The sequence below is a fragment of the Chiloscyllium plagiosum genome, chromosome 18, assembly GCF_004010195.1.
Source record: "Chiloscyllium plagiosum isolate BGI_BamShark_2017 chromosome 18, ASM401019v2, whole genome shotgun sequence".
Taxonomy (NCBI): domain Eukaryota; kingdom Metazoa; phylum Chordata; class Chondrichthyes; order Orectolobiformes; family Hemiscylliidae; genus Chiloscyllium; species Chiloscyllium plagiosum.
This window is the reverse complement of record NC_057727.1, coordinates 7,181,466-7,209,427: the sequence shown is the minus strand read 5'-3', so window position 1 is coordinate 7,209,427 and position 27,962 is coordinate 7,181,466. Positions and strand designations below refer to the sequence as shown.

The 27,962-nt window shown below is 46.0% G+C and overlaps 1 protein-coding gene across 1 annotated transcript in view; it reads left to right on the top strand.

Moving 5' to 3' along the window:
- The window catches only part of LOC122559237 (collagen alpha-1(VII) chain-like), a 262,907-nt gene that overhangs the window by 41,481 nt on the left and 193,464 nt on the right, over positions 1-27,962 (top strand). The window contains exons 15-29 of the mRNA XM_043708618.1: positions 3,486-3,625; positions 5,429-5,552; positions 7,566-7,709; positions 10,827-10,996; positions 11,890-11,928; positions 12,198-12,224; positions 12,550-12,663; positions 13,285-13,356; positions 15,139-15,174; positions 18,437-18,490; positions 20,316-20,384; positions 21,943-22,056; positions 26,030-26,056; positions 27,369-27,422; positions 27,519-27,590. Of these exons, the coding sequence (XP_043564553.1) occupies positions 3,486-3,625; positions 5,429-5,552; positions 7,566-7,709; positions 10,827-10,996; positions 11,890-11,928; positions 12,198-12,224; positions 12,550-12,663; positions 13,285-13,356; positions 15,139-15,174; positions 18,437-18,490; positions 20,316-20,384; positions 21,943-22,056; positions 26,030-26,056; positions 27,369-27,422; positions 27,519-27,590 (1,256 nt within the window). The remainder of the gene's footprint in view (positions 1-3,485; positions 3,626-5,428; positions 5,553-7,565; positions 7,710-10,826; positions 10,997-11,889; positions 11,929-12,197; positions 12,225-12,549; positions 12,664-13,284; positions 13,357-15,138; positions 15,175-18,436; positions 18,491-20,315; positions 20,385-21,942; positions 22,057-26,029; positions 26,057-27,368; positions 27,423-27,518; positions 27,591-27,962) is intronic.

The window sequence follows — 27,962 nt, the reverse complement described above, 5'->3', positions numbered from 1 at the left end:
TCAGCCCATTGGCCCATCTGGTCCAGATCCTGTTGTAATCTGAGGTGACCCTCTTCACTGTCCACTAGACCTTCAATTTTGGTGTCATCTGCAAACTTACTAACTGTACCTCTTATGCTCGCATCCAAATCATTTATAAAATGATGAAAAGTAGTGAACCCAGCACCGATCCTTGTGGCACTCCACTGGTCACAGGCCTGCAGTCCGAAAAACAACCCTCCACCATCACCCTCTGTCTTCTACCTTTGAGTCCACTTTTTTTTGTTATTTATATAAATAATTCAGATGAGAACATAGAAAGCATGGTTCGTAAGTTTGCGGATGACACCAAACTGATTGGTGGTATAATGGACACTGAAGAAGGTTATTCAGGATTACAAAGAGATCTTGATCAGTTGGGTCAATGGGCTGAGGAGGGGCAGATGGAGTTTAATTTGGATAAATGCCTGGTGTTGCATTTTGTATAAACAAACAGGGAAAGGACTTATACATTTCAAAGTAGTGTTGTTCAGCAGAGGGGCCTAGGGGTTCGTGTACATAATTCTTTGAAGTTTGTATCACAAGTAGAGAGGGTGGTTAAGAAGGTATTTAGCATGCTTGCCTTCAATGCTCAGACCTTTGAGTAGGACGTCATGTTGAGGTTGTACAGGATATTGGTGAGGCTTCTTCTGGAGTGCTGTGTCCAGTTCGGGTCCCCCTGTTATAGGAAGGATGTTATTACACTGGAGAGGGTTCAGGAAAGATTTACCAGGATATTGACAAGAATGGAGGATTTAAATTAGCAGGAGAGGCTGGGAGTTTTTTTCAATGGAGTTTAGGAGTTTGAGGCATGATCTTATAAAGGAAATCATGGCGGGTATAGATAAGGGTACTTTTCACTAGCGTGGGGAATTTAAAGATTATGGGGCATATTTTTAAGGTGTTAAGACATAAGGGGCAACCTTTTTACACAGAGAGTGGTTCGTTTGTGGAATGAACTTCCTGAGGAAGTGGTAGATGCAGGTACAGTTACAACGTTTAAAAGACATTTGGATAAGTACATGAATAAGAAAGGTTTGGAGAGATATGAGCCATGTGCAGGCATGTCAGACTAGTCTAGATTGGGATTATGGTCGGCATGGACTGGTTGGACTGAGGGGTTTGTTTCTGTGTTGTATGATTCTATGACTCTATAACTGATCAGGTGACACCAAACTAAATGAAACAGGCAAAAGTGAGGACTGCAGATGCTGGAAACCAGAGTCTAGATTAGAGTGGTGCTGGAAAAGCACAGCAGTTCAGGCAGCGTCCGAGGAGCAGGAAAATCGACATTTCGGGCAAAAGCCCTTCATTCCTGATGAAGGGCTTTTGCCCGAAACGTCGATTTTCCTGCTCCTCTGATGCTGTCTGACCTGCTGTGCTTTTCCAGCACCACTCTAATCTAGACGAAGCGAAACAGATATAAGCTAGCATGTGTAGGATAAGAAAACAGCTTTGGGTATTTTGGGTTATGTTGGGTTATACAGAAAGATGGAATTGAGCAGTTGAGCAAGAGTTTAGCGAGAATGAGAGGAGATCTTATTGAAACATTTAAGATTCTGAGGAGGCTTGACAGTGTGGCTTTTGAGAAGAAGTTTCCCATGTTGGGAAATTCAGAAATAGAGAGCACAGCTTCAAGGTTACAGGTCACTCTTTTAGAGAGGTATTGTGGAGTCATAGAGATCTACAGCTCAGATAAAAGACCATTCGACCCATGGAGTCTGTGCTGGTCAAAACAACCAACTATTCTAACCCCATTTGCCAGTACTTGCCCCATAGTCTTGGCATTGCAAGTGCACATCTGAATTCTTCTTAACTGTTAGGAAGGTCGCTACCACCCTCACAGGCAGGGAGTTCCAGATGCCCACCACCCTCTGAGCGAAAGATATATTTCCTCACCTCCCCCCTAAACCTCCTGCCCCTTACCTTAAATCTGTGCCCCCAGTCCTTGATCCCTCTTTCAAGGGGAAAGGTTTCTTCCTCTCTGCTCTCTATCTCTCATTATTTTATACATTCCATCTCAGTATCGTTTCCCTGGTTGCATTTACTTGAAGATGGATCTGAGAATTTTCTTCTCTCTCAGACGGTTGTTAGCCTGTGGATTTTTTTCAAGACCGAAAAACTGCAGATGCTGGAATCCAAGATAGACAGGCAGTAGGCTGGAAGAACACAGCAAGGCAGGCAGCATCAGGAAGTGGAGAAGTCAATGTTTCGGGTGTGGCCCTTCTCCAGGACTAGGGGGGTGGGTCTAGGGGGAACTGCAGATAAAGGAAGGGGGTTGAGGGGCGGGCGGTGAAGAGGGGATAGGTGAAGACAGGCAGAAGGTATGACCTGGTTGGTCAATGGGAGGAATGAATCCGGTTGGTGGCTGGGAGGAGTGCAAGGGAGGACGAGGGGCTGGAAAGGGAGTCGGGGATAGGAAGGGAGGTTATTTGAAATCGGAGAACTCCGGGTGGCAGGGTGCCCAGGCGGAAGGTGAGATGTTGTTCCTCCAATTTGCGGTCTGATTAGATTAGATTACTTACAGTGTGGAAACACACCCTTCGGCCCAACAAGTCCACACCAACCCTCCGAAGAGCAACCCAGCCAGACCCATTCCCTTACATTTATCCCTTCACCTAACACTATGAGCAATTTAGCATGGCCAGTTCACCCAACCTGCAGATTTTTTGGACTGTGGGAGGAAACCAGAGCACCCGGAGGAAACCCACGCAGACACAGGATTCACCGTGGCAATGGAGGAGGCCCAGGATGGTCATGTCGGAAAAGGAGTGGTTGGCGGAATTGAAATGGGCGGCGACTGGGAAGTCCAGTCGGCCCCCTGCGGTCCCGGCTGAGATACTCAGAATTCCGTTCCCTAAGTTTATGTTAGGTCTCCCCGATGTAGAGAAGACCACATTGGGAGCACCTGATGCAGTTAACTAGGTTGGAAGAGAGGGAGATGAACCTCTGTCTTTCTTCATCCCAGAGATCAATGGAGACAAGGTCACTGAATTTATTCAAAGCTGGGTTAGACAGATATTTGATCAGCAAGGAAGTCAAGGGCATTGTGGGTCAGGATGCTAAGTGTAGCTGATAGCACAACCGAGAGTGCGGCACTGGAAAAGCACAGCAGTTAAGGCAGCATCCGAGGAGCAGCAGAATTGATGTTTAGGGCAGAAGCCCTTCATCAGTCGATTCTCCTTCTCCTCAGATGCTGCTTAACCTGCTGTGCTTTTCCAGCACCACACTCTCGACTCTGATCTCCAGCATCTGCAGTTGTCACTTTATCCTGATAGCACAACCAAGTCAGCCAAGGTCTTGTTGAATAGGAAAGAGGGCTTGAGGGGCCAAATGATCTTCCCCTGCTTCGGATTCTTGTGTTCCTATGTGGTCTGGAGGTGGGTCAAGCCTGATAGAGTTGTCTCGAGGGACTGCTCCTTCTCCTCCTGTCTGATGAGACCTGACTTGCTTTGTGTTGTTTGCAGTGTGCAGCAGAGCACGAGCTGACATCGTGTTCCTGGTCGACGGCTCCTGGAGTATTCAAGAGAGTAACTTTCAGAAAGTGAAACAGTTCCTGTACAACGTGGTCTCTCACCTACCTCGCATTGGCACCGATGCCACTCAGGTAGGCCTGTTCCACCCCAGTGCCCCCATACACATGTGAGAAAGGGACCGGGATGATCACTGATATGGACGATTGTCTTCTGAGCAATTGCTAAACAGGTTACACTGCGGAGGCGATGGCCTACTGGTATTATTGCTCAAATGTTAATCCAGAAATGCAGACAATGTTCTGGGGACCTGTTTTGAAATTAAGAATTAAGAATCTAGTGATGACCAGAAAACCTATCCAATTCACTTAATTACCTTCAGAAAAGGAAATCTGCTGTCCTTACTTGGTCTGGCCTACATGTGACTCCAGGCCCACAGCAATATGGTTGACTCTTATCTGTACTCTGAGCAGTTAGAGATGGGTAATAAGTGCTGCCCAGCCAGCAACGCCCTCATCCTGTGAATGAATAAAGAAACAGATTAAGACTCTACTCACTGGAGTTTAGAAGAATGAGAGGTGATCTCATTGAACCATATCGGAGGCTTAAGGGGCTTGACAGGGTCAATGTTGAGAGAATGTTTCCCTTCATGGGAAGGCCTAAAATCAGAGGGCATGATCTCAGAATAAGCAGGTGCCAATTTAAGACAGATGTGAGGAGGATTTTCTTCTCTCACAGTCTTTGGAACTCCATACCACAGAGAGCAGTGGGGCCAGAGTCCTTGCCTATATTTAAGGCTGAGAGAGAGATTCTTGATGAGTCGGTGAATCAAGGGTTACAAAGAAAGGGCAGGAAAGTGGATGTGAGGAATGTTGGATCAGCCATGATCCTCTTGAATGGCAGAACAGACACAAGGGGCCGAATGGCCTGCTGTTGTTCCTATTTGTTATGGTCTTATGAACTGTTTCACTCTTGAGAGCAAGCCAAACATCATATAGGATTAAATTCTTTTTGCCTGTGGATTTTACCAAGGCATCAGCTTGGTCATTTCATGGTTAGGGTCGAAGGTCAAGCATACTACGGGCTTCAGCTTAAAAAAGAGAAACGCTCAGAGGATATTTGATTGAGATGTTCAAGGTGGTAGAGAGTAGAGACAGAATAGCTCGTGAGAAACTGTTCCCATTTTCGGGAGTGCCGAGAGCCAGAGGATGCAGATATTTGGCCAGTGAACCAAAAAGACCAGCAGGAGGAAAATCTTTTTACGCACAGATTGGGTCGGACCAGGAATGGGTGGCCATGATGCTGATGGGGGCAGATTCAACAACGGCTTTCGAAAGGGAATTGTATATACACCTGAAGGGTGAAAAAAGTGTGGTGCTGGAAAAGCACAGACGGTCATGCAGCATCTGAGGAGCAGGAGAGTCGACGTTTCGAGCATAAGCCCTTCCTCAGGAATGAAGACGACTCTCCTGCTCCTCGGATGCTGCCTGACTGGCTGTGCTTTTCCAGCGCCACACTTTTTGACTCTGATCTCCAGCATCTGCGGTCCTCACTTTCTCCTATACACCAGACGGCACATCCTTGGCAAGGCTATGGTGAAAGGGTGGGATGGAACTTGCTAAGTTCCTCTTGCAGAAGCACCAGTGCAGACTGGACAGGCTGAATGGCCTCCTTTGTTTGAGCTGCAGCCATTCTGTGATTCGGTCGGGCAGGTCACTGATGTAAACACCATGGTTTTAGGATTAAGTCCCCTTTGCTCCGGGACTGTGCAGTAATACCTCTGAACATTACCTTGAAAGAAAGCACCCACTAAGGCACTTCTGTCAGTATGAGCAATCCTGATGCTTCACAAAACAGGAAAGTCAAATGCGAATTGTATAATTGTGTTTGGTTAGAATGAATTTGCCTTGTAATTTTGTGTGTATATTTGTATGCAGGTGTCAGTGGTTCAGTACAGTGATGAGTCCAAAATTGAAATTCCACTTGGTCGATTTGGCACCCACAGGGAGCTGCTCCAGGCCATAAGGGAACTTCCATATCAAGGCGGTGGGACTCAAACAGGTTGAGTATCTGAATACTAAGGGGCTCTTGGACTTGATGTAGAGATCTATATAGAAAGGAGCGTCTGGTGGTCTGCTCCTGTGTGTGGGGGAAGAGGGCAGAGCACGACTTATCATCATGGAACACAGTCTCACAGTGACGTTAATGGGATGGCATTCGCTGGGCTATTCTGTGACAATCATGTCGTATCTCTCAGGTAAGTGTCCAGGACCGTGACTGAGAAACAGTCAGAAGCCAGGTATGGCCAGTCATGGTCTGTGTTGGCTGTCTCTGGTTGGTCTGACCAGGGAAGAGCTCCCTCACAAAGCAGGTAGGATCCAGTGGGGGGCTGTATGTCACAGGGGCAGGTGCTGAAGGATGGGATTGGACCATATTTTCAACGTATTCCTGATGAAGGGCTTTTGCCCAAAATGTCGATTTTCCTGAACCTCGAGTGCTGCCTGACTGGCTGTGCTTTTCCAGCACCACACTCTTGGCCATTTTCTCAACACACTTGCAAAGACATACATTGTCAACATTCAACCAGCAAACAAGCCAGCTTGTTCCTTTATCTGTGAGCACAGAGATATTTTAACCAACCTGCCCATTATGACACCTGTCTGGCACAGGTGACACTTGAACTGGGCCTTTTGGCCCAGAGTTAGGGGCAATACCACTGCCATTCGAGTCTGTTCCATGCTACAGAATACTTTGATTCTCTCCATCTAGATATTTCTAATTACTCTGTACAAGGATGTTATGACACATCTCTGGAGCAAGTAGGACTTGAACGCAGGTCTCCTGGCTCAGAGATAAGAGCACTACCACTGCATCACAAGAGCCCAAAGGAAAAGACCTACATATAATGTCGAAACCCTGGCCCCTTTTAGGTCTTAGACCCTCTCCCAGCTATTTCGTGTGACGGACTGTTACAGCACAGTTAAGTCCCCTATAATTGCCCACCACCTGAATATAATTAATATCCTAGTGTGCTCTAATGGTGCAGGTGATAGTGTCCCTACCTCTGAGCCAGGAGGACCAGGTTCCCCTGCTCCACAGGTGTGCTATAACATCTCTGAATAGGTTAATTAGAAAATATCTGTGTGCAATGAAGCAAAACTCATGAAATGAATTTAGTAAGACTCCAGTGAATACTCTCCCTCAGATGCAACAAGTTGATTTTTAGAGGGTGGGGTTAACGCTGCTTGACAATCATAACTGAGTCAAACCCACCTACTGGCGCCTCGTCACGTTAGAAACATGACTCGGTCGAGTGCTCCCTTCTCCACGTGAACCGGTGCTACCTACAAATCTATAGTGATAGTTTCACTTGATCTAAACATCAGGTCATAGACAGAGAACACAGGGGGCTAACACCTTCAACATATTGTCTAGCTATCACCATTGTTAACAGCTAACCCGAGAATGCAACTTTAATAAAAAAGGTTTTGTGATTTACACATGAAAGAAGTGAAACTATCACTGTATTCTAACAGATGAAAGGCTTAACAGACAATCAATTTTTCAATGTATAATTTCATTTATATCACACTGCAAATTTTTGCTATAAATTCTGTGTTAGGATTGAGCCCTCCACAATCACCTGATGAAGGAGCGTCGCTCCGAAAGCTAGCGTGCTTCCAATTAAACCTGTTGGACTATAACCTGGTGTTGTGTGATTTTTAACTTTTTACATCGCTTGGGGCACAGTGGTTTTTTGAAGGCGCCTCACTGACAATATTTCAAAAGCATTGAATGGAGGCTGTCCCAGTGACACTCCCGTGATTGAATAGTAATCAGTGGAATCAAGCGCACTGACTTCCTCGGAGGGAGCAATTGATCTTTTTTTCCCAGTCATTTATTTTCCCGAACACTGTCTCCATCAAGTGGCGATGAAGGGACAGGATTACGATGGTGGTGTGTGTCAGTTTGCTGGCACGTTTCCCGAGGTTGTGGGGACGTGTGATATAAAAAATGCGAGCTTTTCCCTCTCCTTTCCTGTTTCGTAAATCCTATTCTCTTGTTCCTCTGCAGGGAAGGCGATCAATTTTGTCCTGGATTACGTATTCCAGCAGGCAGCTGGGAAACGCCCCGGTGTCCCAGCCTTGCTGGTCTTGGTGACGGATGGGCGCTCTGATGATGGAGTTACAGAGGCTGTCAGGAGGGCAGAGGCTGCAGGTATTTGCCTGCATTCCACACCTCTCCCATTCCGAGGAGAGATTTCCCGTGAGGTGGAATGGTGCACTTATTCTGGTCGAAGTGAGGTGGAGTTGGGGGGACAGGGTGTTGACGGGGAGGGAGCAGAAAATATCGAAAATGCAGAGGGTTTACTGGGATTGCATCCCCAGGAACAGCGTGCCCAGAGTTGGACGTAGTTGTTTGTGGGATCTCACTGTGCGTTCATCAACCGACGTGTTTTTCAAGATTGTGAGATGTGCGATATAAAAAAAAATCTCAGTGTACACACAGCGACTAGTGAACAAGGAACAGGAACATACCACCTGCCAAATCTGGGGCCTTTCACACTCTCAAGAACAAGATGCAAAGGGACTTATAGGGACAAAAAAGTTCAGGTTATTGGATGGCTCTTTCAAATGGCTAGCACAAGGAAGATTGGCCAAAGGATTCACCTCTGTGCTGTATGATGTCAGGATTTGCACATTTTGCCATGGTCGCCCATTTAAGACAGAGAATGAGGAGGAATCTCATCTCTCAGAGGGTTGTGAACCTCTGGAATTCTCTGCCACTGAGGGTTGGCAAGTCTGGCTCATTAAGTATGTTCAAGGCTGAGACAGATCAAGGGTTATGAGGAGAAAGCAAGAAAATGGAATTGAGGATTATCAGATCAGCCATGAATGGCAGAGGAGATGCGAAGGGCTGAATGGCCTACTTCTACTCCAATGTCTCGTGGTGATTCTATAAGGTGGTCCAAGTGCATAGAAACACTGCTATCTCTGATCTCACTATTACGTTTCACATTATACAACTCTGTTTGTATATTGTCATTCCCCTGCTGACACAGTGCTGGAGTTATGGCGGTGTCAAGGTAATGTCACTGGAGGCCTGTCATCCAGAAATCTAGCCTGACCGACTGGGACAGGGGTTCAAATTTCACTGGTGAATCTGATAAATAGCTTGCAGTGATATACCGCTTGTTTAAATACGTTTGTAACTATTACTCCTTGTTCAGATTAGATCCCCTACAGTATGGAAACAGGCCCTTCAGCACAACAAGTCCACACCACCCCTCCGAAGAGTAACGCACCTAGACCCATTCCCCTAAATTTACCCCTGACTAATGCACCCTAACACTATGGGCAATTTAGCACGGCCAATTCATGTGGCCTGCACATCTTTGGGTTGTGGGAGGAAACCGGAGCACCTGGAGGAAGCCCAAACAGACACGAGGAGAATGTGCAAATTCCAAACAGTCAGTCACACGAGGCTGGAATCAAAGCCATGTCCCTGGCACTGAGGCAGCAGTGCTAACCACTGAGCCACCATGCCACCCCAATTTGTTGTTAAAACCCCATCAGGTTTGAAAATGTCCTTTACTCTTTGAGTTTTCTCTCTTATTCAACAGGATTGTGGCTGATCCTCTATCTCAATGCCATATTCTTGCTCTCTCCTGATCCCTCTCGATGTTCTTATTATCTAAATATTTACCGATTTATTGAATGTGTTCAGTGTCTGGGCCTCTATGGCCTTCTATGGTATACAGTTCCTCAGGTTTCATACATTTTGAATGTAGTATCTTCCTCAGCGCAGTCCTAAATAGTCTCCACCTGTCAGAAAACTCCTTTACGAAAGAACGTCTGCTATCCTTACCTGGTCTGGCCTACATGTGACTCCAGACCCACAGCAAATGTGATTGTCTTCCAGCTGCCTTCAGGAATGGATTAGCGAGCCTTTCAGTTCATGGGCGACAAATTTCGGTCTTTGCAAACAATTCTTCAAGTTCCTCTCCATTTTACACAGGAATAAGTTCATTATGATCATGAGTTGGATGACCAGCCATGATCATACTGAATGATTGGACAAAGGGGCTGAATGGCCTACCCCTCCTCCTAATTTCTACGTTTCAATGAAAAACGTTACAGGCTAATTGCTTTCGAAACTGAAACTGGATGTTGGTGATGTGCGGGTCAGGCAAATTGGGCAATTTAGCATGGCCATAGTGTTGAGTAATTTAGTCAGGGGTAAATACAGGGTAATGGAATGGGTTTAGGTGGGTTACTCTTTGGAGGGTCGGTGTGGACTTGTTGGGCCAAATGGCCTGTTTCCATACTGTAGGGAATCTAATCACTAAGGGAAAAAAAAAGCTGGTCAGAGATTGGTTATGTCAAGTGCAATGTTAGTCCTTCATCTGGGAGTTTGCTGGTCAATAAATTTGGGATTGGTGGGAACGCAATGGGTGGGATAGGAGGTCCACAAGACATTTCTTAGAGTTGCCACATTGTGCTGGGCAGGAAGGTCTTTTACCTTCTCTCATAAAGGGACGGAGTCAAAGCACACACTGATGTAGGTTTACATACTAACCCGTCACTGTCCTGAATTGGAGAATGTAGCTCAAACAGCACCAGCCAGCATCAAACATGGCTGACCATGAAACTCTCCCATTCCTACTGCCTCTCATTGGTATGTGTTGAAGGGAATCACAAGTTGGAACTCAACTTGCCAGCTATGTTATGAACATGTCTTCGTTCATAGGCTTGTACAATTCTTACACTGCGGAAGAAGGCCATTTGACCCGAGTCCACACTGACCCTCCGAAGAGCATCCTATCCAGACCCACCCCCTACCCTACTCCTGTAACCCTGCATTTACGATGGTTAATCCACCTTACCTGCACACTCTGGGGCAATTTAGCATGGCCAATCCACCTAACCTACACATCTTTAGACTGTGGGAGGAAACCAGAGCATCCGGAGGAAACTCGCACAGACACAGGCAGAATGTGCAAACTCCACACAGACAGTTGCTTGAGGCTGGAATGGAACCCAGGTCGTTGGTGCTGTGAGGCAGCAATACTAAGCACTGAGCCACTGTGCCACCCAATTCATGGTGAGTGATGCCATTCCAGAATGCCTGACTCAAAGGCAGTGACGCTACCCATTGTGTCACAAGATCTCCACGAGGAGAGGATGTTCATGAGATTGTGAAAAGCTCAGTGGTTGGTAGGAAGTGCATGGCTGAGAGGGAAACTTCACATAATGGTGGATGTGTGGCATTATCCTGGGAAGGAGGAACACTAAACAAAACTAACTATCCGAATAATCTTTGTATTGATGCTAGGCATCCATCTGTTCGCTGTTGGAATTGGTCACGCGGATGTTAATGAACTGCGGAGAATCGTTACTGGCAGAGACACCAACAACATTGTCTACGCAGAGAACGTTGACTCACTCAGTCAGTTTGAAGGGGCTCTGGCCAACATAATCTGCATTGCCGCTAGCAGACCAGGGGTGAGTGAGAGCCAATCATAGCCGAAAGTGCTGGAGACACTCAGCAGATCTGGCAGCAGCTATGGAGAGAGAGAGAGAGCAGGGTTAATGTTTTGAGTGAAGTGAGCCTTCGTCAGAAATGATGGATCCTTTCCCCTCCACAGATGCTGCCAGATCTGCTGAGTTTCTCCAGCAATTTCCCTTCTTGTTTGTTTCAGATGTCCAGCGCCCGCAGTTCTTTGTATTATTTTTATGGGAGAGCCATTCTATCCATTTGGCAATGTAACTGCGCTCCTCAATCGTGCTCTCTCTGCTTTTCCTTCACTTGAAGTTTCTTTGCAAATCCCCAACTCAAATGGCTGTACCAATGGAGACTATACTTCATGCTGCTTGGATCTTTAGGTCTGGAATTCCTTCCTTCAACTCTCTTCTCTTTCTTCTCCTTTCATCCTTCCTGGACCTGGCTTAATCCTATGGTGTGGAAGCAAACCACTTGGCCCATTGAGTCCACACTGACCCTCCGAAGAGCATCCCACCCTGCAATTCCAATGGTTAACCCATCTAGTCTGCACATCCCTACACTCCATGGGTAACTTAGCATGGCCAATCCACCTTAACCCCGCACATCTTTGGACTGTGGGAGGAAACTGGAGCACCCGGAGGAAACCCACGCAGGCATGGGGAGAATGTGTAAACTCTATACAGGTAGAGGAATCGAATCAGATCCCTGGCGCTGTGAGGCAGCAGTGCTAACCATTTACCCATGTCAACTGTTTTCTGACAATAGCCCTCCAAGATGCCTGTCTGCTGTGTTATTGTAAATTGTTACCATTGTAATCATCATCTTGAATTTTTAATCATCAAACTGAACGTGCCTCAATGCTGAAGCTTGTTTTTGATTTTTATCCTTCCAGACATCGACACCACACCATTGTGTTACCCAGTGCCCTCAGGTAGGCCTTGCATAATCCTTCCTTCCTTTTGAACGAACTTTCCTAACTGTCTAGTCCTAATAAGGTCACAATCTCATTGAATGCTGTATCAGAGAAAGAGACCATTGGGCCCATCAAGGTCATGCCATCTCTCTTCCAGAGCAATCCACCTGGTGGTGCTGCCTGGCCTTTTCCTATAACAGTGGAGAAATCCAAAGGCGTATACGTCTGTAATTGAAGCAGTTGGTTTTGATTTTGCACAGTAATGAAAGTCTGGTGTTTTATTGCAGGGTGAGAAAGGGGAACCAGGAAGAGATGTAAGTATCACATTCACCCTATAAATGGAAGTAGAAATTCTTGGACAGAATTAGGCATGATTACAAAACGCGAATCAATGTTTACTCCTCTGTGTTTACTCCTTTGCTTTTCATCTATTTCCACCTGAATTAATTTATTCTTTATTTGTATAGCTTGTTATGCTATATAAAGGCAAAGCATTGGTATGGGGTTATTAAGAACTAGAAGAATTTGAGGGTAAAATGGAAATTAAACAATACACATGCCCCGAATGTAAGAGGCTGTTGTTAGTCTGAGCAGGAATATTGCACCTAAATAGTTAACGCTGGGTTTGGTTTGTTGCAGGGTCATCCTGGATTGCCAGGTCCACAGGGTCCGCCAGGTCCAATCGGACCACCAGGGATCCCGGGAACTGTAGATGGAGGGCACAGAGGGCCAAAGGGCGAGAAAGGAGATCCGGTGAGTACCAAACCCACAACCTGTCCAAATGCCTTTGCCCGGAGTTTGGGAAGCCACTGTCTTAAGGGATTGATGGAATTAGGTCCTCAGACAGCAGCTTCCAAACCCATGACCACTTCCATCGAGAAGGACAAGGGCAGTAGATACATGGGAACTCCATTCCTGAAGAAGGGCTCATTCGATTCTCCTGCTCCTTGGATGCTGCCTGACCTGCTGCGCTTTTCCAGCAACACATTTTCAGCTCTGATCTTCAGCATCTGCAGTCCTCACTTTCTCCCACATGGGAACTCCACCCCCTGCAAGTTCCCCTCCACTCACCATCCTGACTTGGAAACATATCGCCGCTCCCTCACAGTCGTTGGGTCAAAATCCTGGAACTCCCTCCCTAAGGGCATTGTGGGTCAACCTACAAGTGGACTGCAGTGATTCAAGAAGGCAGCTCACCCCCACCTCTCAAGGAACAACTAGGGATGGGCTATCAATGCTGGCCAGCCAGCGACGCCCAAGTCCCACCAATGAACGAAGACAAAGGTCATGGGTCAAGAGCCCAGAGGCAAAATGCTGTAGATTCCCTGTTCCTGTGAGCAGCTCTGTGACACGTGGAATGTATTTGATTTCCAGGGATACCCAGGAAGAGATGGCCAACCGGGAACGCCAGGCAGGACTGGACACACCGGCTCGACAGGACAGCCAGTAAGTAATTAGTGAACCGACTAAATGCCAACACAGTGTCAGCATGGAGATATTTGTCTGTGGAGTGGGAATGCTGGGTTGGAGAGGGGCTTGGTGTTTGCACTCAGCTTAGCGTCTGTTGTGAAAAAGAAATGTCCACCTGGTTCATGAGGAAAACTGCTGTCCTGACCCTGTCTGGGACCACACGTGACTCCAGTCCCACTGCAGTAAAGCTGACTCATACCTGCTGACTAAAAAAAGCCCCTGAAATCCTGTCAGTTGTACTCAAGATGGCATTGCAGCTGGGCCTGCAGGGCCGACCTGATCTCCCAGTCACTACCCATTTCAATTCCCCCAACCACTCTCTTTCCGACATGACCATTCTTGGCCTCCTCTATTGCCACAATAATCCACAGCGCAAACTGAAGGAATAACACCTCATCTTCCGTATGGGAAGGGGACAGCCCGGAGGACTCAACATTGAGTTCTCCAATTTCAAATAACCTCCCTTCCCATTCTCCCGACTCCTTTCCTAGCCCCCCCCCCCGCCCACTTCTTTCTACTGCTCCCTGCCACCAACTGGATTCCTTCCTCCCATTGACCAACCAGGTCGTACCCTCTGCCTGTCTTCACCTATCCCCACTTCACCACCCTGCCCTTGCCACCCCCTTTATCTGCAGCTCCCCCTACACCCACCCCCAGTCCTAAAGACGGGTCACACCCGAAACATCGACTTCTTCCCCACCTGATGCTGCCTGGCTTGGTGTGTTTTTCCAGCTTCCTGCTTGTCTATTTTGTACTCAAGATGGCGGCTGACCACCACCCTCTCAAGGGCAATTGGAGGATGGACAATAAATGATGCCTTCCTAACAGTGCCCTCATCCTGCAAATAAATGTGAAACAAATCAGACAATTTATCTCCCAAACCTTCACTTGTGTGAGATTCCGTTGCGTTACTTTTCTCTCCAATGGCACGATCAATGTTTATCATTTAACCAACATCGTTAAATGGCTGATTTGGTCACCTATCTCAATTTGATTTGTCAGTTTAGAATTAGAATTAGCATTATTGTCCACACATGAGTACAGTGAAAAGTTTACAAGTTGCCACTTACAGCACCACCTTGGGTACCTTGGGTCCAGATCCTTCAGCACAAATTCTTCGGAAAACATCTGAAAAATAAAGAAATAAAAAGTCCGACATTACAGATCTATGTGCAATCTCAGGTACAAAACTACGAAATCATAGGAATAAATTAGAAAAACCAAGAAATAAAAATTTCAGAACAGCAGTCCTTCCAACCCCAGTCCACGTTGACACCTAGTCTCAGTCCATGATGGGTTTCACTTCATGGCTGTCTAGGTGTGGACGCTGCGTTGGATATTGGATCTTGCTGTGCATAAATTGACTGGCCCATCTTATGCACTGTGATGTTGACTGCTTTTGAAGAAAGTATTTGATTGACTGTTAAACTCTTTGGAACATTCTAAGACTGTGAAAGGCCTTAGATAAATCTAAAATCTTCCTTATTTTGTTTCTCAAGAGTCACTGGTGTGGGTAGCAGGGATTGCATTTCTCCCAGGTTTGACTGTTAAAAGAAATCACGTATTTGGGTGTTTGTGTCTGGGAAGAAGTGATGAAAACTAGTGTCTGAGTCTCTACAGATGAAACAAATCAAGAGGCACTATGTTGTATCACATTGTCATGACACCATAGTAGTCTTCATTTGCATTTCACTCAGATAAACACATTTTTATTGAAGAGTTTTCTTAGTTCACATTGTGTTGTGTTTTTTTTTGTAGGGGAGTCAAGGGTCCCCAGGATTGAGAGGAGAGAGGGTAAGTGCACGCTATAACAGCTGGTCTTTGTGAATCTACCTTTCTTCAGTTTACGTCCCTCAATAGAATTTTCTCCCATGGATTCTCTTCAAAATTATGACAATCCATTTGATAATGTAACCTTGAATCATAGATCCGCTACAGTATAGAAACAGGTCATCCAACCCATTCAAACAGCATCCCACCTAACCCCACCCTGTCACCTGGTCCTTCTTGGACACCCCCCACCCGTCCCCTCCTGGATCTCTCCATCTCTGTTTCCGGCGACTGACTCAACACAGACATCTACCGACTCCCACAGCTACCTGGACTACACCTCCTCCCACCCCCCTCCTGTAAAAACGCTACCCCTTACTTCCAATTCCTCCGTCTCCATCTGCTCCCAGGAGGATCAGTTCCACTCCAGAACATCCCAGGTGGCCTCCTTCTTCAAAGACCATGTGGTCAGCGATGCCCTCCAATGCATCTCCTCCACTTCCTGCACCTCCACCCTTGAACCCCACCCTCCCAATATAACAAGGACAGAACCCCACTGGTCCTCACCTTCCATCCCATCAACTTTCGGGTACAATGCATCATCCTCCGCCATTTCTGCCACTTACAGTCAGACCCCAGCACCAGAGAAATATTTCCCTCCCCACTCCTATCTGCGTTCTGCAGAGACCATTCCCTCCGCAACTCCCTCATTAGGTCCACGCTCCCACCAACCCACACCCCACTCCTGACACCTTCCCTTGCTGCCATAAGAAGTGCAAAGCCTCCATGCACACCTCCATCCATGGCCCTGTAGGATCCTTCCACATCCAAACACCTCATCTACTGTGTCCATTGCTCTCGATGTGGTCTCCTCTACATTGGGGAGTGAGGACGCCAACTTGCAGAATGTTTCAGGGAACATCCCTGGGACACACACATTAAACAACCCCATCTCCCTGCAGCTGAACACTTCAACTCCCCCACCCACTCCGCCAAGGACATACAAGTCCTGGGCCGCCTCCATCGCCAAATTCTAGCCACCCGACACCTGGAAGAAGAACGCCTTATCTTTCACCTTGGAACCCTCCAACCACACGGGATCAATATCGATTTTACCAGTTTCCTCATTTCCACTCCCTCTACCTTATCCCAGGTCCAACCCTCCAACTCAGGGCAGCCTCACTCCCCAATGTAGAGGAGACCACATCGAGAGCAATGGACACAGTAGATGAGGTGTTTGGATGTGGAAGGATCCTACGGGGCCATGGATGGAGGCTTTGCATTTCTTGTGGGTGGCACGGTGGCACAGTGGTTAGACGCCAGAGTTAATGTTTTAGAGCCTGAGATCCGGGTTCAATTCCCGCCTCAGGCGACTGACTGTGTGGAGTTTGCACATTCTCCCCGTGTCTGCGTGGGTTTCCTCCGGGTGCTCCGGTTTCCTCCCACAGGCCAAAGATGTGCAGGTCAGGTGAATTGGCCATGCTAAATTGCCCATAGTGTTAGGTAAGGGGTAAATGTAGGGGTAGGGGTATGGGTGGTTTGCGCTTCGGCGGGGCGGTGTGGACTTGTTGGGCCGAAGGGCCTGTTTCCACACTGTAAAGTAATCTAATCTAATCTAATATAAACTCAGCAGCACCCCCTTGACCTGTCCGACCTGTCCAACTTCCTTCCCACCTATCGGCTCCACCTTCCATCTGAGCTATTGCCATCACCTCCTACCTTCATCTACCTATTGCAGGGCAAATTTGCAAACTCCACACAGACAGTCACCCAAGGCTGGAATTTAACCTGGGTCCCTGGCGCTGTGAGGCAGCAGTGCTAACCACTGAGCCACCGTGCTGTCCTGCTCTTTAAGCTTTCAGTGTGAAGTGATCCCCTCCTCTCTGTTAGTAAGTGAACTGCCTCAAACGGTGTTGAGTTCTCCAACCCCAGGTTTGATTGCCTGCCAACCAATGTGGATGTGCCTGAGCTGGGACAGGTGAGACACTTGGAGGTTCTGCCATCCCCTCAGCCCTGTCCCAGCATCCAGTTGTTCAGAGACAGGTCACAGTCCTCCATGTCCAGGAAAGGACCAGCCCCACTGAGAGAGCAGCACCATTCTCTGAAACTGGTTTAGAATGTGGCACCTTTAACCTGAGGATCCTTCATGACAGAAAAGCAAATATTCTCCCATTTTCCACCAAAAGAGGAACTTCAGCTCCTCAGCACCCAATCTCTGTTGACCTCTGTGCTCATAGAGATAGTCTATAGTGTAAGTGGGTAGTCTCTGTACCTTTTGAGTTTGGAGTTCCTAGGTGAAAGTCCCACTGCAGGAGAGGGAAGGTGTGTTCATAACGTGGCCAAAGCATGTTGGCTATCAATGTCTGCACCCTTCTGACACACAGCAGCATAGGTGGTAAGAACAAGTGGGTTTCCGAGTCAACCATGTGATACAAAGGAAATTGGATCACTATCTCAACCTCCTGATTGGAATGTGGATAGATTAGATTCCCCTACAGCCCAGCAAGTCCACACCGACCCTCCGAGGAGTAACCCACCCAGACCCATTTCCCTCTGACTAATGCACCTAACGCAATGGGCAATTTAGCATGGCCAATTCACCTGGCACATCTTTGGACTGTGGGAGGAAACCCACGCAGACACGGGGAGAACGTGCAAACTCCACACTGAGAGTCGCCCGAGGCTGGAATCGAACCTGGGCCCTGGCGCTGTGAGCCACCGGGCTGATATTACGATAACTTTCTGAATGAGCTGGAAGACACCACCAGAGGCTGTGTAACAAGCCTCACCATATAATTATAGGGTGAATGGGGAGAGTTCTCCCAGGTGTCTCAGTGAACAGTATTAAAAGCCCAGTCATCATCCCTTTACTTTTGTGGGAGCTTTCTGTGTGCACGCTACCTAGAGCAATTTTTACAGTAACTCATTCCACAAAGATACTTTAAAAAAAAACCTGCAGATGCTGGAAATCAGAAACAGCTGGCAAAACAGCACCTGGCAGCATCTGTGGAGAGATAAATCAGAGTTAACATCTCAGGCTCTGAAACATTAACTCTGGCGTCTCTCCACAAATGCTGCCAGACCTGCTGAACTTCTCCAACTACTTCTGATTTTTTTTAGTGAAGATATTTGATTGGCTTAGGGTAAATGTTTGGACTGTCTTGAGTTTGTAAACGGCGAGCTTTTTAAAAAACTAACTGGTACCCGATCTGTATGGGGCCTGTGGTCTAGACTGCAAGAGGATACTGGTCACTGTTGATGTTAAAGTATTAGTTTCTTGTCACAGGGGGAGCCTGGAACACCAGGACGAGTCGGGCCTCCAGGTCAAAAGGGAGAAAAGGTCTGTATACATTCCTCCTTTAAAAGCGCATAGAGAAACATAAACAAATGAATGAGCAAACAGACATGTGAATTAGAGTTTGTGAAGGGGCCATTCGGCCCTTCGATCCTGATCTGAATCTGGGATTTTATTTAACCTGAGTATGTAATAATGCTTTCAGATTAATATTAAAGCATTGAAGAGGCCAGGGTGATGGATAACAGAGGAAATATGCTCTGTAGCAAGGTTAGATTCAAAGAACCCCTACAGTGCAGGAGTAGGCCATACAGCCCACACCAAGCTCTGAAGAACATCCCACCCAAACCCAGCCCTTCCACCCTGTGTTTCACATGGCTAACCCATCTAACCTACACATCCCTGGACACTATGGGGTGATTTAGCATGGCCAATCCACCCTAACCTGCACATCTTTGGACTGTGGGAGGAAACCGAAGTTCCTGGAGGAAACCCCACGCAGACACGGGGAGAATGTGCAAACTCCACACAGACAGTCGCCCGAGGCCTGGGTCCCTGGCGCTGTCAGACAGCGGTGCTAACCACTGAGCCACTGTACTGCCCATCAAGCTTTCACCGATGGGGCTGTGGATGTGCAAAGAAGGTTCCTCTCACTTACCCGACACCAGCCTGGGCAGCAGGAACTGCCAAGTTTCCAAGGCACTGTGGACTTCACCCTGAAGCACTGATAAAATATGGATGGTTTGTGGCCCTAATTGGCCATCAGTTGTTCAACTGAAAGGTCTCAATAGGCCCAAGGCTTGGTGGGGGTTTGGCAGTTGGCTGCTGCTACCTGATACCTGCCCTGTATCCTGTAAATTATCAAGCAGGTTTGGAGTTGGCGGGAAGGGGAGTCAAGATTTTACTTGTGCCCGCCCCCCCCATACAATCTTACAAACCCACCGACAGGGCAATGCAGAATGCAGCTTCGTCAGAACTTGGATAAGCCAAAGGTGTGAACAAATACAGAAAAGGGTGAGGATGGGGTGGGCGAGAAACAGAAGAGAAAGTCTGTATTAGAGTGGGAGAGCAGCAGAAACACTCTCAGTTCCAGCTGTTCAAAGATGTAAACAGAATCAGCGGTTAGGATCTGAAATTATTCAATGTCGCCTGTCCAACTGGAAGATGATCTGCCTGTCACTGATCTTCCATTGATCTTTAAAGGAGTAATTTGGAGGGGTGATCAGAGGCTAAAGTGGGAGTGGGCAGAAAATATGACAGCAAGTATTGGAAACTCAACTTTAAAGGGTGAATGGTGGTGTTTACTCCCCTGAGATGGCAGGACTGATGTATGAAGAGAGACTGGATTGGTTAGGACTATATTCACCGGAGTTTAGAAAAATGAGGAATATCTCAGAGATGCCTACAAAATTCTGACAGTGTAAAGGTAGGAAGGATGTTCCTGATGATCTGGAAATCCAGGACAAGTCATCACAGTTTAAGCACATGGGGAAGGACATTTAGGACAGATCGTTTAAGGATTATAGTTTATCTCTCGCATCCTAATATGCCAGGGAATTTGCATGGCACCCTGCCCATCCAAGTTCGGTATGTCCTTTCTGTCGTGGTCAGAACTGAATACAATGCTCAGATACAGTCTGGATAGAGCTTTACACTATAATTTTTATAAAACGTAACTATAGCAACTGAAGGTGGCTGTTTGGCCCATTGAATCTCATGCTGGATCTCTGTGGAAAAAGGAGCCATTCCGAGAGGATCTAGTGTTCTGGTGATTTATTGGCCATGAGGCCATTTTGGGAATGTCGGAGGCCGGATATTAATGCACCTTCTTTCTTTCTTTCATTTATGTTTGTGCATTTTTTTGTTTCAGGGTGAACCTACTACACATGTTACAGCCGGTGGAGGCTATCCTGGCAGAAAGGGAGAGCCCGGTAATCCAGTATGTGGCACACTTTCACTCTTTACCCAGAGTCTGTGTCGGTGTTTGATTTGGTGTTAATGCTCCTCATGAGTCTCTTCCCACTTTAAAATCATCAAAACCCTTCAATATATCCTTCTGTTTGTTTTAAACTCCTGTATTTACCCAGCTTCCTCTTCGATGTATCTACCCTCTTCATCTGAGCCACTCCCTATGCTGGCAAGTTCCACATTTTATGTAAATAACGTTTCTCCTGAATTCCCTGAATTTATTGGCCACTATCTTATAATCATGGCCTCTAACTTTGATCTTTCTAATGATTCATGGGATCATTAGGCTAGCATCTATTGCTCAGAGGACAGTGAAGAGTCAGCCGCACTAATGTGGCCTGGAGTCACATGTAGGGCAGACTGGGTAAGGATGGTGGATTTATTTCCCTAAACGATGTTAGTGACCCAGGTGGGATTTTACGATTGACAGTGCTCGACCAACACCTTTCTTCCGGCTCCTCCCCCAACCCCTATTGAACTCAGACTTCACCATCTGCCCTGTTGGGATTCAAACCCATGCCCCACAGAACAGGAGCTTGGGATTCTGGGTTACTAACCAGTGACATCACCACTATGTCACTTCCTCCCTTCCCAGGATCTTAATATCCATCTCAGCAAACCCTTTCACAATCTTAAAGATCACTTGTAGGCCACTGTCCATCCTCTTTTGTTTGCAGATAGATACCATCTCATTGAGAGAGCTCCATAAGATCATGAATACGGTGGCAGAGTTATACCATTTGGCCCATGGAGTTTGATCTGCTATTCAATCATGGCCGACATGTTTCTCAACCTCATTCTCTTCATAATCCTTGATCTCCTTATGAATTAAGACTCAATGACTTGCGGGAAGGAGGGGTTTGGTACAGAGCTGAAAGAAGAATATACAACTTTTTCTCCTTGAATGAAAATAATACAACCACCCATGTTTTGTACTTGCATGAGATCCCAATCACTATCGACGTAAGTTGTGACATTTTGTTCTTTTGCTTTGTGACATTTGCAGCACCCTAGGACTGAGATAACTGACCCTCCTATTGCCTGATTGGAGTGTCCAGTGCCTGAAGTCAGTTCTTTCTATTGAGGAAAATTCTTAATGAGTTTTCATCACTAACATCCTATTTGGGTTGTTGAGAATCTTACCTCCCTATAGCTGCAACCTCCAGCACTCTGAAACCCCTGTTAGCAACTTCCTCCAATCCTTCAATCCTCTTAGAAACTGACCCTCACCCAATTCTGATCCCTTCTGTATCCCTGGTTTTAAATGTGCCACCATCAGTGCCTGGTTTCCAAGTTCTGGAATTCCATCCAAAAACCTCTCCACACCTTTTTGAACAGTTTTTGTCATCTGTCCAAATATGCCTTGACATCAAATTTTAGTAGCTGATGCTCTCGTGAAACGCCTTGGGGCACTGTTAACAATGTTAGAGGGGCTGTGCGAATGAAAATTGTTGTTGCTAGCCAACCTGCATGTTGTTAGACAATCTTCGAACTGCAATGACAGCTCCTCTTTCGGTTCTCTATTTTAGGGTGCTCCTGGTCCACCTGGGTTTCCTGGACAAAGAGGTGACAATGGGCTCCCTGGTCAAGTCGGGCCACAAGGTCCCATCGGTCCTCCAGGACCTCCTGGGAGGTCTATCAAGGTATGTTGGCAACATTGCAGGAGAAATGTCGAATTAACTCAGAATCAAATGTGAAACACCCACATGACCCCTTTTAATTTCTAGTTAGTTGCTTGATATTCATTACTGAGTTATAACCAGGTCTCTTGAAGGTAAGGCATTGAAAGAATACTCTTCTGAGGTTTTCTAAATTAGGTGTCAAGTATGGTAAGAGCTCTGCGTCAGAAGGTCCATAGAAACATAGAAATAGCAGTAGGAAGAGGCCATTCAGCCCTTTAAACCTGCTCTGTCACTCAATATGATCATGCCTGGTCATCCTATTCAGTCCCCTGATCCCACTTTCACCTCATACCTATTGATATGGATTTCCTTCTTGAAAACATTCTGTGGCAGAGAATTCTACAGGACTTTCTCCACATCTCAATAGTAATTGGCCTACTTTGTGTTCTTAGACTTTGAGCCTGATCTACCCAGGGCCATCCTGCGTTTACCCTGTGTGGTCCTCTCAGAATTTTATAGGTTTCTATGAGCTCAAAGGCCCCCACCCCACCCCACCCCCATTCTTCGAAACTCCAGTGACTATTGTCCTAACCAATCCAGTCTCTCTTCAAATCGGAATCGGAGCACAAACTGTCAACTAACAGTTGCAATGTGACGCTGATCGAGGGAGTCTTTCATTGCTGCATAAGCAAAGAGTCCATCTGCCCTCTGAGATGGGCACAAAAGGACCAAAAATGTGATTTCTAAGGAGTTCTTCGTTAACCAGTAGCAATGCTTGGTTTCCAGAGATTGAGGATTGATCTTGTTGAGATGTGAAGAAGGTCTTAGAGGGTAAATGTAGAGAAACAAGAATGAGAGCAGACAAGCTTAACCTTAGAGCTTGCCCTTTCAGGAAAGCAGTGGTCAAAAACCTCAAATTCTCTGCCCCAAATGGCAGAGGTTGAAAGGGGTTGTCAATTGAAGATTTAAAGGTCGGAATCCATAGATTTCTTTTTGGCGAAAGGGTGTCAAGAGAGATGGAAAACAATTAGCTCATTGGAGTTAAGGTATAGATTAGCCACAATCTAAATCTATGGCATCTCAGGCAGAACTATGTTTCTAGATTTTATATACTCCCACGTTATCCTGATCTGAGAGTTGCTATTTCACACACACAAACCCACTTTACAACAGTGAAGAAAAGCCAGTATAACTGCAAGATGGAGAGGTACTGGTGTTGGATTGGGGTGGACAAAGTTTAAAAATCACACAATACCAGGTTATAGTCCAACAGGTTTAATTGGAAGTACAAGTTTTTGGAGCACTGTTCCTTTTCATGTAGATAAATCAACATGAGTTAATCTCAGCTCGTACACCAATCCCAAGCCACTCTGCTGAAATTGAGAGATGAATACCGTTAGAGTCATAGTGATCTAGAGCTGTGCAGCACAGAAACAGACCCTTCGGTCCAACTCCTCCATGCTGACCAGGTATTCTAAATTAATCTACACCCATTTTCCAGGACTTGGCTCATATCCCTCGAAATCCTTCCTATTCAGATACCCATCCACTTGCTTTTAAATGTTGCAATTGTACCAGCCTCCACTTCCTCTGGCAGCTCATTCCATACACGCACCACCCTCTGCGTGAAAAAGTTGCCCCTTGTGAATATTTCCCCTCTCTCCTCAAACCTATAGTTTTGGACTCCCTACCCGGGGGAAGAGACCTTGATTATTCACCTTATCCATGCCCCTAATGATTTTATAAGCCTTTATACAGTCAGCCCTCAATGCTCGAGGGAAGCTTCTTAATAATGGATACGTTCACAGATTACATCCACTTCCAAGTTTCTATCCCTCACACCCTACCAGTTCCTCCTTATGGTTATTTCCCTTATCCATCTGTTTAGAAATGCAGTGATGTGTACCACCAGGTTAGGTGGGATTTGAACCTTCTAACACAGAGATAGGGACACTGCCATTGTACCACAAGAGCTCCTGGTCCATTTTTACAGTTAATTTTCTAATCAGTCTGTTCCAAGGAACAGCCTTCTGGATCAGGTGGGACTTGAACCCTGGCTTCCTGGAGCAGAGGTAGAGATCCTATCACTACAGTGCTTAGTTGCTCTTTATGTTCTCCCAAAATAAAGCAAATCAATTTACTTGAATCAAATTAGTAGCCAGTCCTTCTTTATAATATCTGAATTTAACCACGTCCAATGAAATAAAGAGATGGCAACTTCTTGAAGGGATATTCAATGTGAGGGGAGGTGATAGCCTAGTGGTATTATCACTGGCTTGTAAATCCACTGTTCTAGGGAGCTGGGTTCAAATCCTACTATAGTAGATGGTGAAATTTGAATTCAATAACAACCTTGAATTCAGAGTCAATTGTTGGGAAAAATCCATTAGGTTCACTTGAGGGACGCAAACTGTCATTTTTCCCTGGTCTGGCCTACATGTGACACCTGACCAACTCCAATGTGGTTGACTCTCACTGCCCTCTGGGTGAGAAGGGCATAGGCAGTTCATGTTGGCCCAGCCAGTGGCTCCCTCATCTAGCAAATGAGTAAAAGAAACTTTCAAATTTTAATTAAAATGTTGTTGTGGAAGTTGATTATGCACAACAGCCCCCTGTGCCACTTTCTGGGAGTGATAATATTCTTCAGCCCACCTGGTGCCCAGAAGTCTCTGTTTATACCGATTTTGAGTAATAATTTAAATTAGGCCTCCTAAAAGGAACCAAGTTCCAGATGGGTGGCTCAGTGGTTAGCACTGCTGCCTCACAGCGCAAGAGACCTGAGGTTGAATTCCACCCTCGGGCGACAGTCTGTGTGGAGTTTGCACATTCTCCCAGTGTCTCCGTGGTTTCCTCCGGGTGCTCCGGTTTCCTCTCACGGTCCAAAGCTGCACAGGTTAAATGGATTGTCCATCTAAATTGTCCATAGTGTCCAGGGATGTGCAGACTGGGTGGATTGGCCATTGGAAATGCAGGGTCTGGCTAGGGTGTTTGTCAGTATGGATTCAATCGGCCAAATGGTCTGGTTCCAGACTGTAGGGATTCTAAGTTTAAAAAAAGAGTTAAACCTATTTAATAGGTAGCAGGTGAAATCCTTGTAGTGCAGTGGTAGTGTTCCCTGCCTTGAGACCAGGATGTCCAGGTTAAAGTCTTAACTATATTAGAGGTGACTAATAATATCTCTCAACACATTGATGAGGAAAACATCTCGCAGTTATCAAATAACACATCATTAACATCAAAGTTAAAAATCACACAGCACCAAGCTATAGTCCAACAGGTTTAATTGGGAGCACTAGCTTTTGGAGCGTTGCCTTTTCATCAGGTGGTTGTGAAGCAGGACCCGAAGAGACAGAATTTATAGCAAAAGGGTTACAGTGTCACAGAGTTGTAATAATATATTAAACAAACTTAGATGAAGTCTTGTGTCTTTCAGGATGGGAGATGCTGGTTTAGGCTCTTTAGTCTGTTAATTTGAGAACTCCTTTTAAGTTACATTCTAAAGGTGATGATTTGGAGGTGCCAGTGTTGGACAGCGGTGTACAGAGTTAAAAATCGCACAACACCAGGTTATAGTCCAACAGGTGTAGTTGGAAGCAGTAGCTTTCGGACCGCCGCTCCGAACAGCGCTCCAAAATCTAGTGCTTCCACATAAACCTGTTGGACTATGACCTGGTGTTGGGCGATTTTTAACATTCCCAAGGTGGCTTCAGCTCAGACAATGTATTAATGGTGTGAACTTAACGTCTGTCATTAACGTCAACATTGATCTTACTCAATTGTGTTATTTTTTAAATGAGCTCCAACTTGCTTAAATGTCACAGAATAATCAACTTAAACTGGAGTTTTCAAGAGAGTTTTTGCATTTGAAGCTTGATCAAAGTCAGTAAGAGTGTTCCAATCTCCAACAGAACATTTTGAAGAGTGTTCAATTCTCCGTGATAGCATTGCAAAATATTTGGAAGCTCTTCTGATCGACTTTCTCTGTCTTTTGCAGGGGGAAAAGGGAGAACCAGGTGAGAGAGTAAGTGAATGTTCCTTTCAATCATCATATCCGGCTGATTTTACTCCTTCCTTTGTTTCTTTACGTTTCTGGCCATCAGTCTCAAAGGATGTGACTTGTCCTGGGGTTTTCTCCTTCTGCCCATTAATGTTTGGGGTAACCTGTTGTGTTCCTATCTGAGTCCTAGAGCTGTTTCTTCTCTGGGCCTGGTAAAATCCAGTCTTCAGTCAGGGCCCAGGGCCCTACCCATGTTGAATCTGTTTGATTTAATTGAGATTTTCTGAGTAGCCTGCTTTAACCACTTCATAATAGATTCCAACATCGTCGCTATGACAGGCTGTAAGCAGACTGGCCTGTACGCACCTGCTTACTGTCTTTTTCCTTCCTTGAATAGAGGAGTTCTGTTTGTTAACAGATGAGATCTTTCTAGTATCGTGGGTGTTTTCAAAAGTTAAAACTAAAGCATCGGTTATTTCAAAAGACACCTCTTCAAGAAGCTTGGATGAAGTTCATCAAGACCTAGGGACTTGACTAATGTCCTCAGTACCCATTTCCTGCTGAATGAAATTATTTTAAATCCCTCTCTCCTTTTCAAATCTTGATTGTGGGACATTATTTGTGTCCTCTACAGTGAAAAATATTTGTTTAATTCTTCTGAAACTTTTAAAAATGTATTACTACTTCCCAGACTCACTCTGTCGAGGACCAATGCTTACTTTACTTACTCTTTTCCCTGTTAAAGACCTACAGAAACTCTTACAATTTGCTTTTATGTTTCTAACGAGCTTTCTCTCGTTTTTGAATTTTCTCATACTTCATAATTGTTCATGCTGTGTTTTTATTTTGTCCAATCTCCTGCATCATATTCATGAGGGTGAAGGCATATTCAGTTTGTTCAATACACTTCTTTTCTGCCAAGGTCAATGATAACTAGACCTTGCAAAGTTCATTTTCAGATGATTGACTTATTCAAGTTGCAACTCTTTCCAGCTGAGGGAGGAGATAGCAAAGATAAGAGCCCAGACCTGCATTCTTGAAGTTTCAGGGGAGAGGCATTCAAACTGAAATTCTCTTGATCTGTTTCCCACCCACTCACCATCATGTCTTTACACCTCTACGAGAGGTTTGAGGGATAAGGTTTGAGGTGATGTTGCTGGTGGGGGGTAAGTCCTAGATCACCAACTGGGTGAACGGTCTGAACGAACGGTCAGTAGCAGATCACTCTCTAGCCTTTCCAGCTCAAGAGGGAGGTTGAGCATTGGCAGAGGGAAGCAATGAACTTCAGGGAAAAGCAGACTGGAGTGACCGACTGACAATTTGACTTTTCCCACAGGGTGTTCCAACATCGGTAGATGGAGCAGGTCAGAAAGGAGAGCCGGGCCGCCCAGTGAGTATTGAGACATGAGGAGGACTGACCGCAGGAAGGAACATCCACTCGTGTCTGATGACATTAATTAGAACTAACATTGTATTTCCTTTGAAGGGAAGTCCTGGTGAGTCTGGTAGCCCAGGACCAAGAGGACCCCCTGGCCCAACAGGACAGAAAGGTGAAAAGGTAAAAATGTATTACTTTCATTCCTGACATAAAAGCCAACAACAGTGAATGATAAACCAGGGACAGGACATTCATATATCTGTATGGCATCAGGCACAGGATCAGTAATGTGATGGTCAAGGACCAATATTAGATTCTTGATCATAGATTTGACCATTTGGTTCATTGAGTCTGCACCAACCCTCCAAACAGCATTCCCCCCCAATCCCTGTAACCCCACATTTCCCACTGCTAATCCACATAGCCTGTGCATCTCTGAACTCTATGGGCAATTTAGAGTCCTAGAGATGGACAGTGCGGAAACTGACCATTCGGTCCAACTCCTTGCCGATCAGAAATCCTAACCCAATCTAGTCCCACCTGCCAGCACCC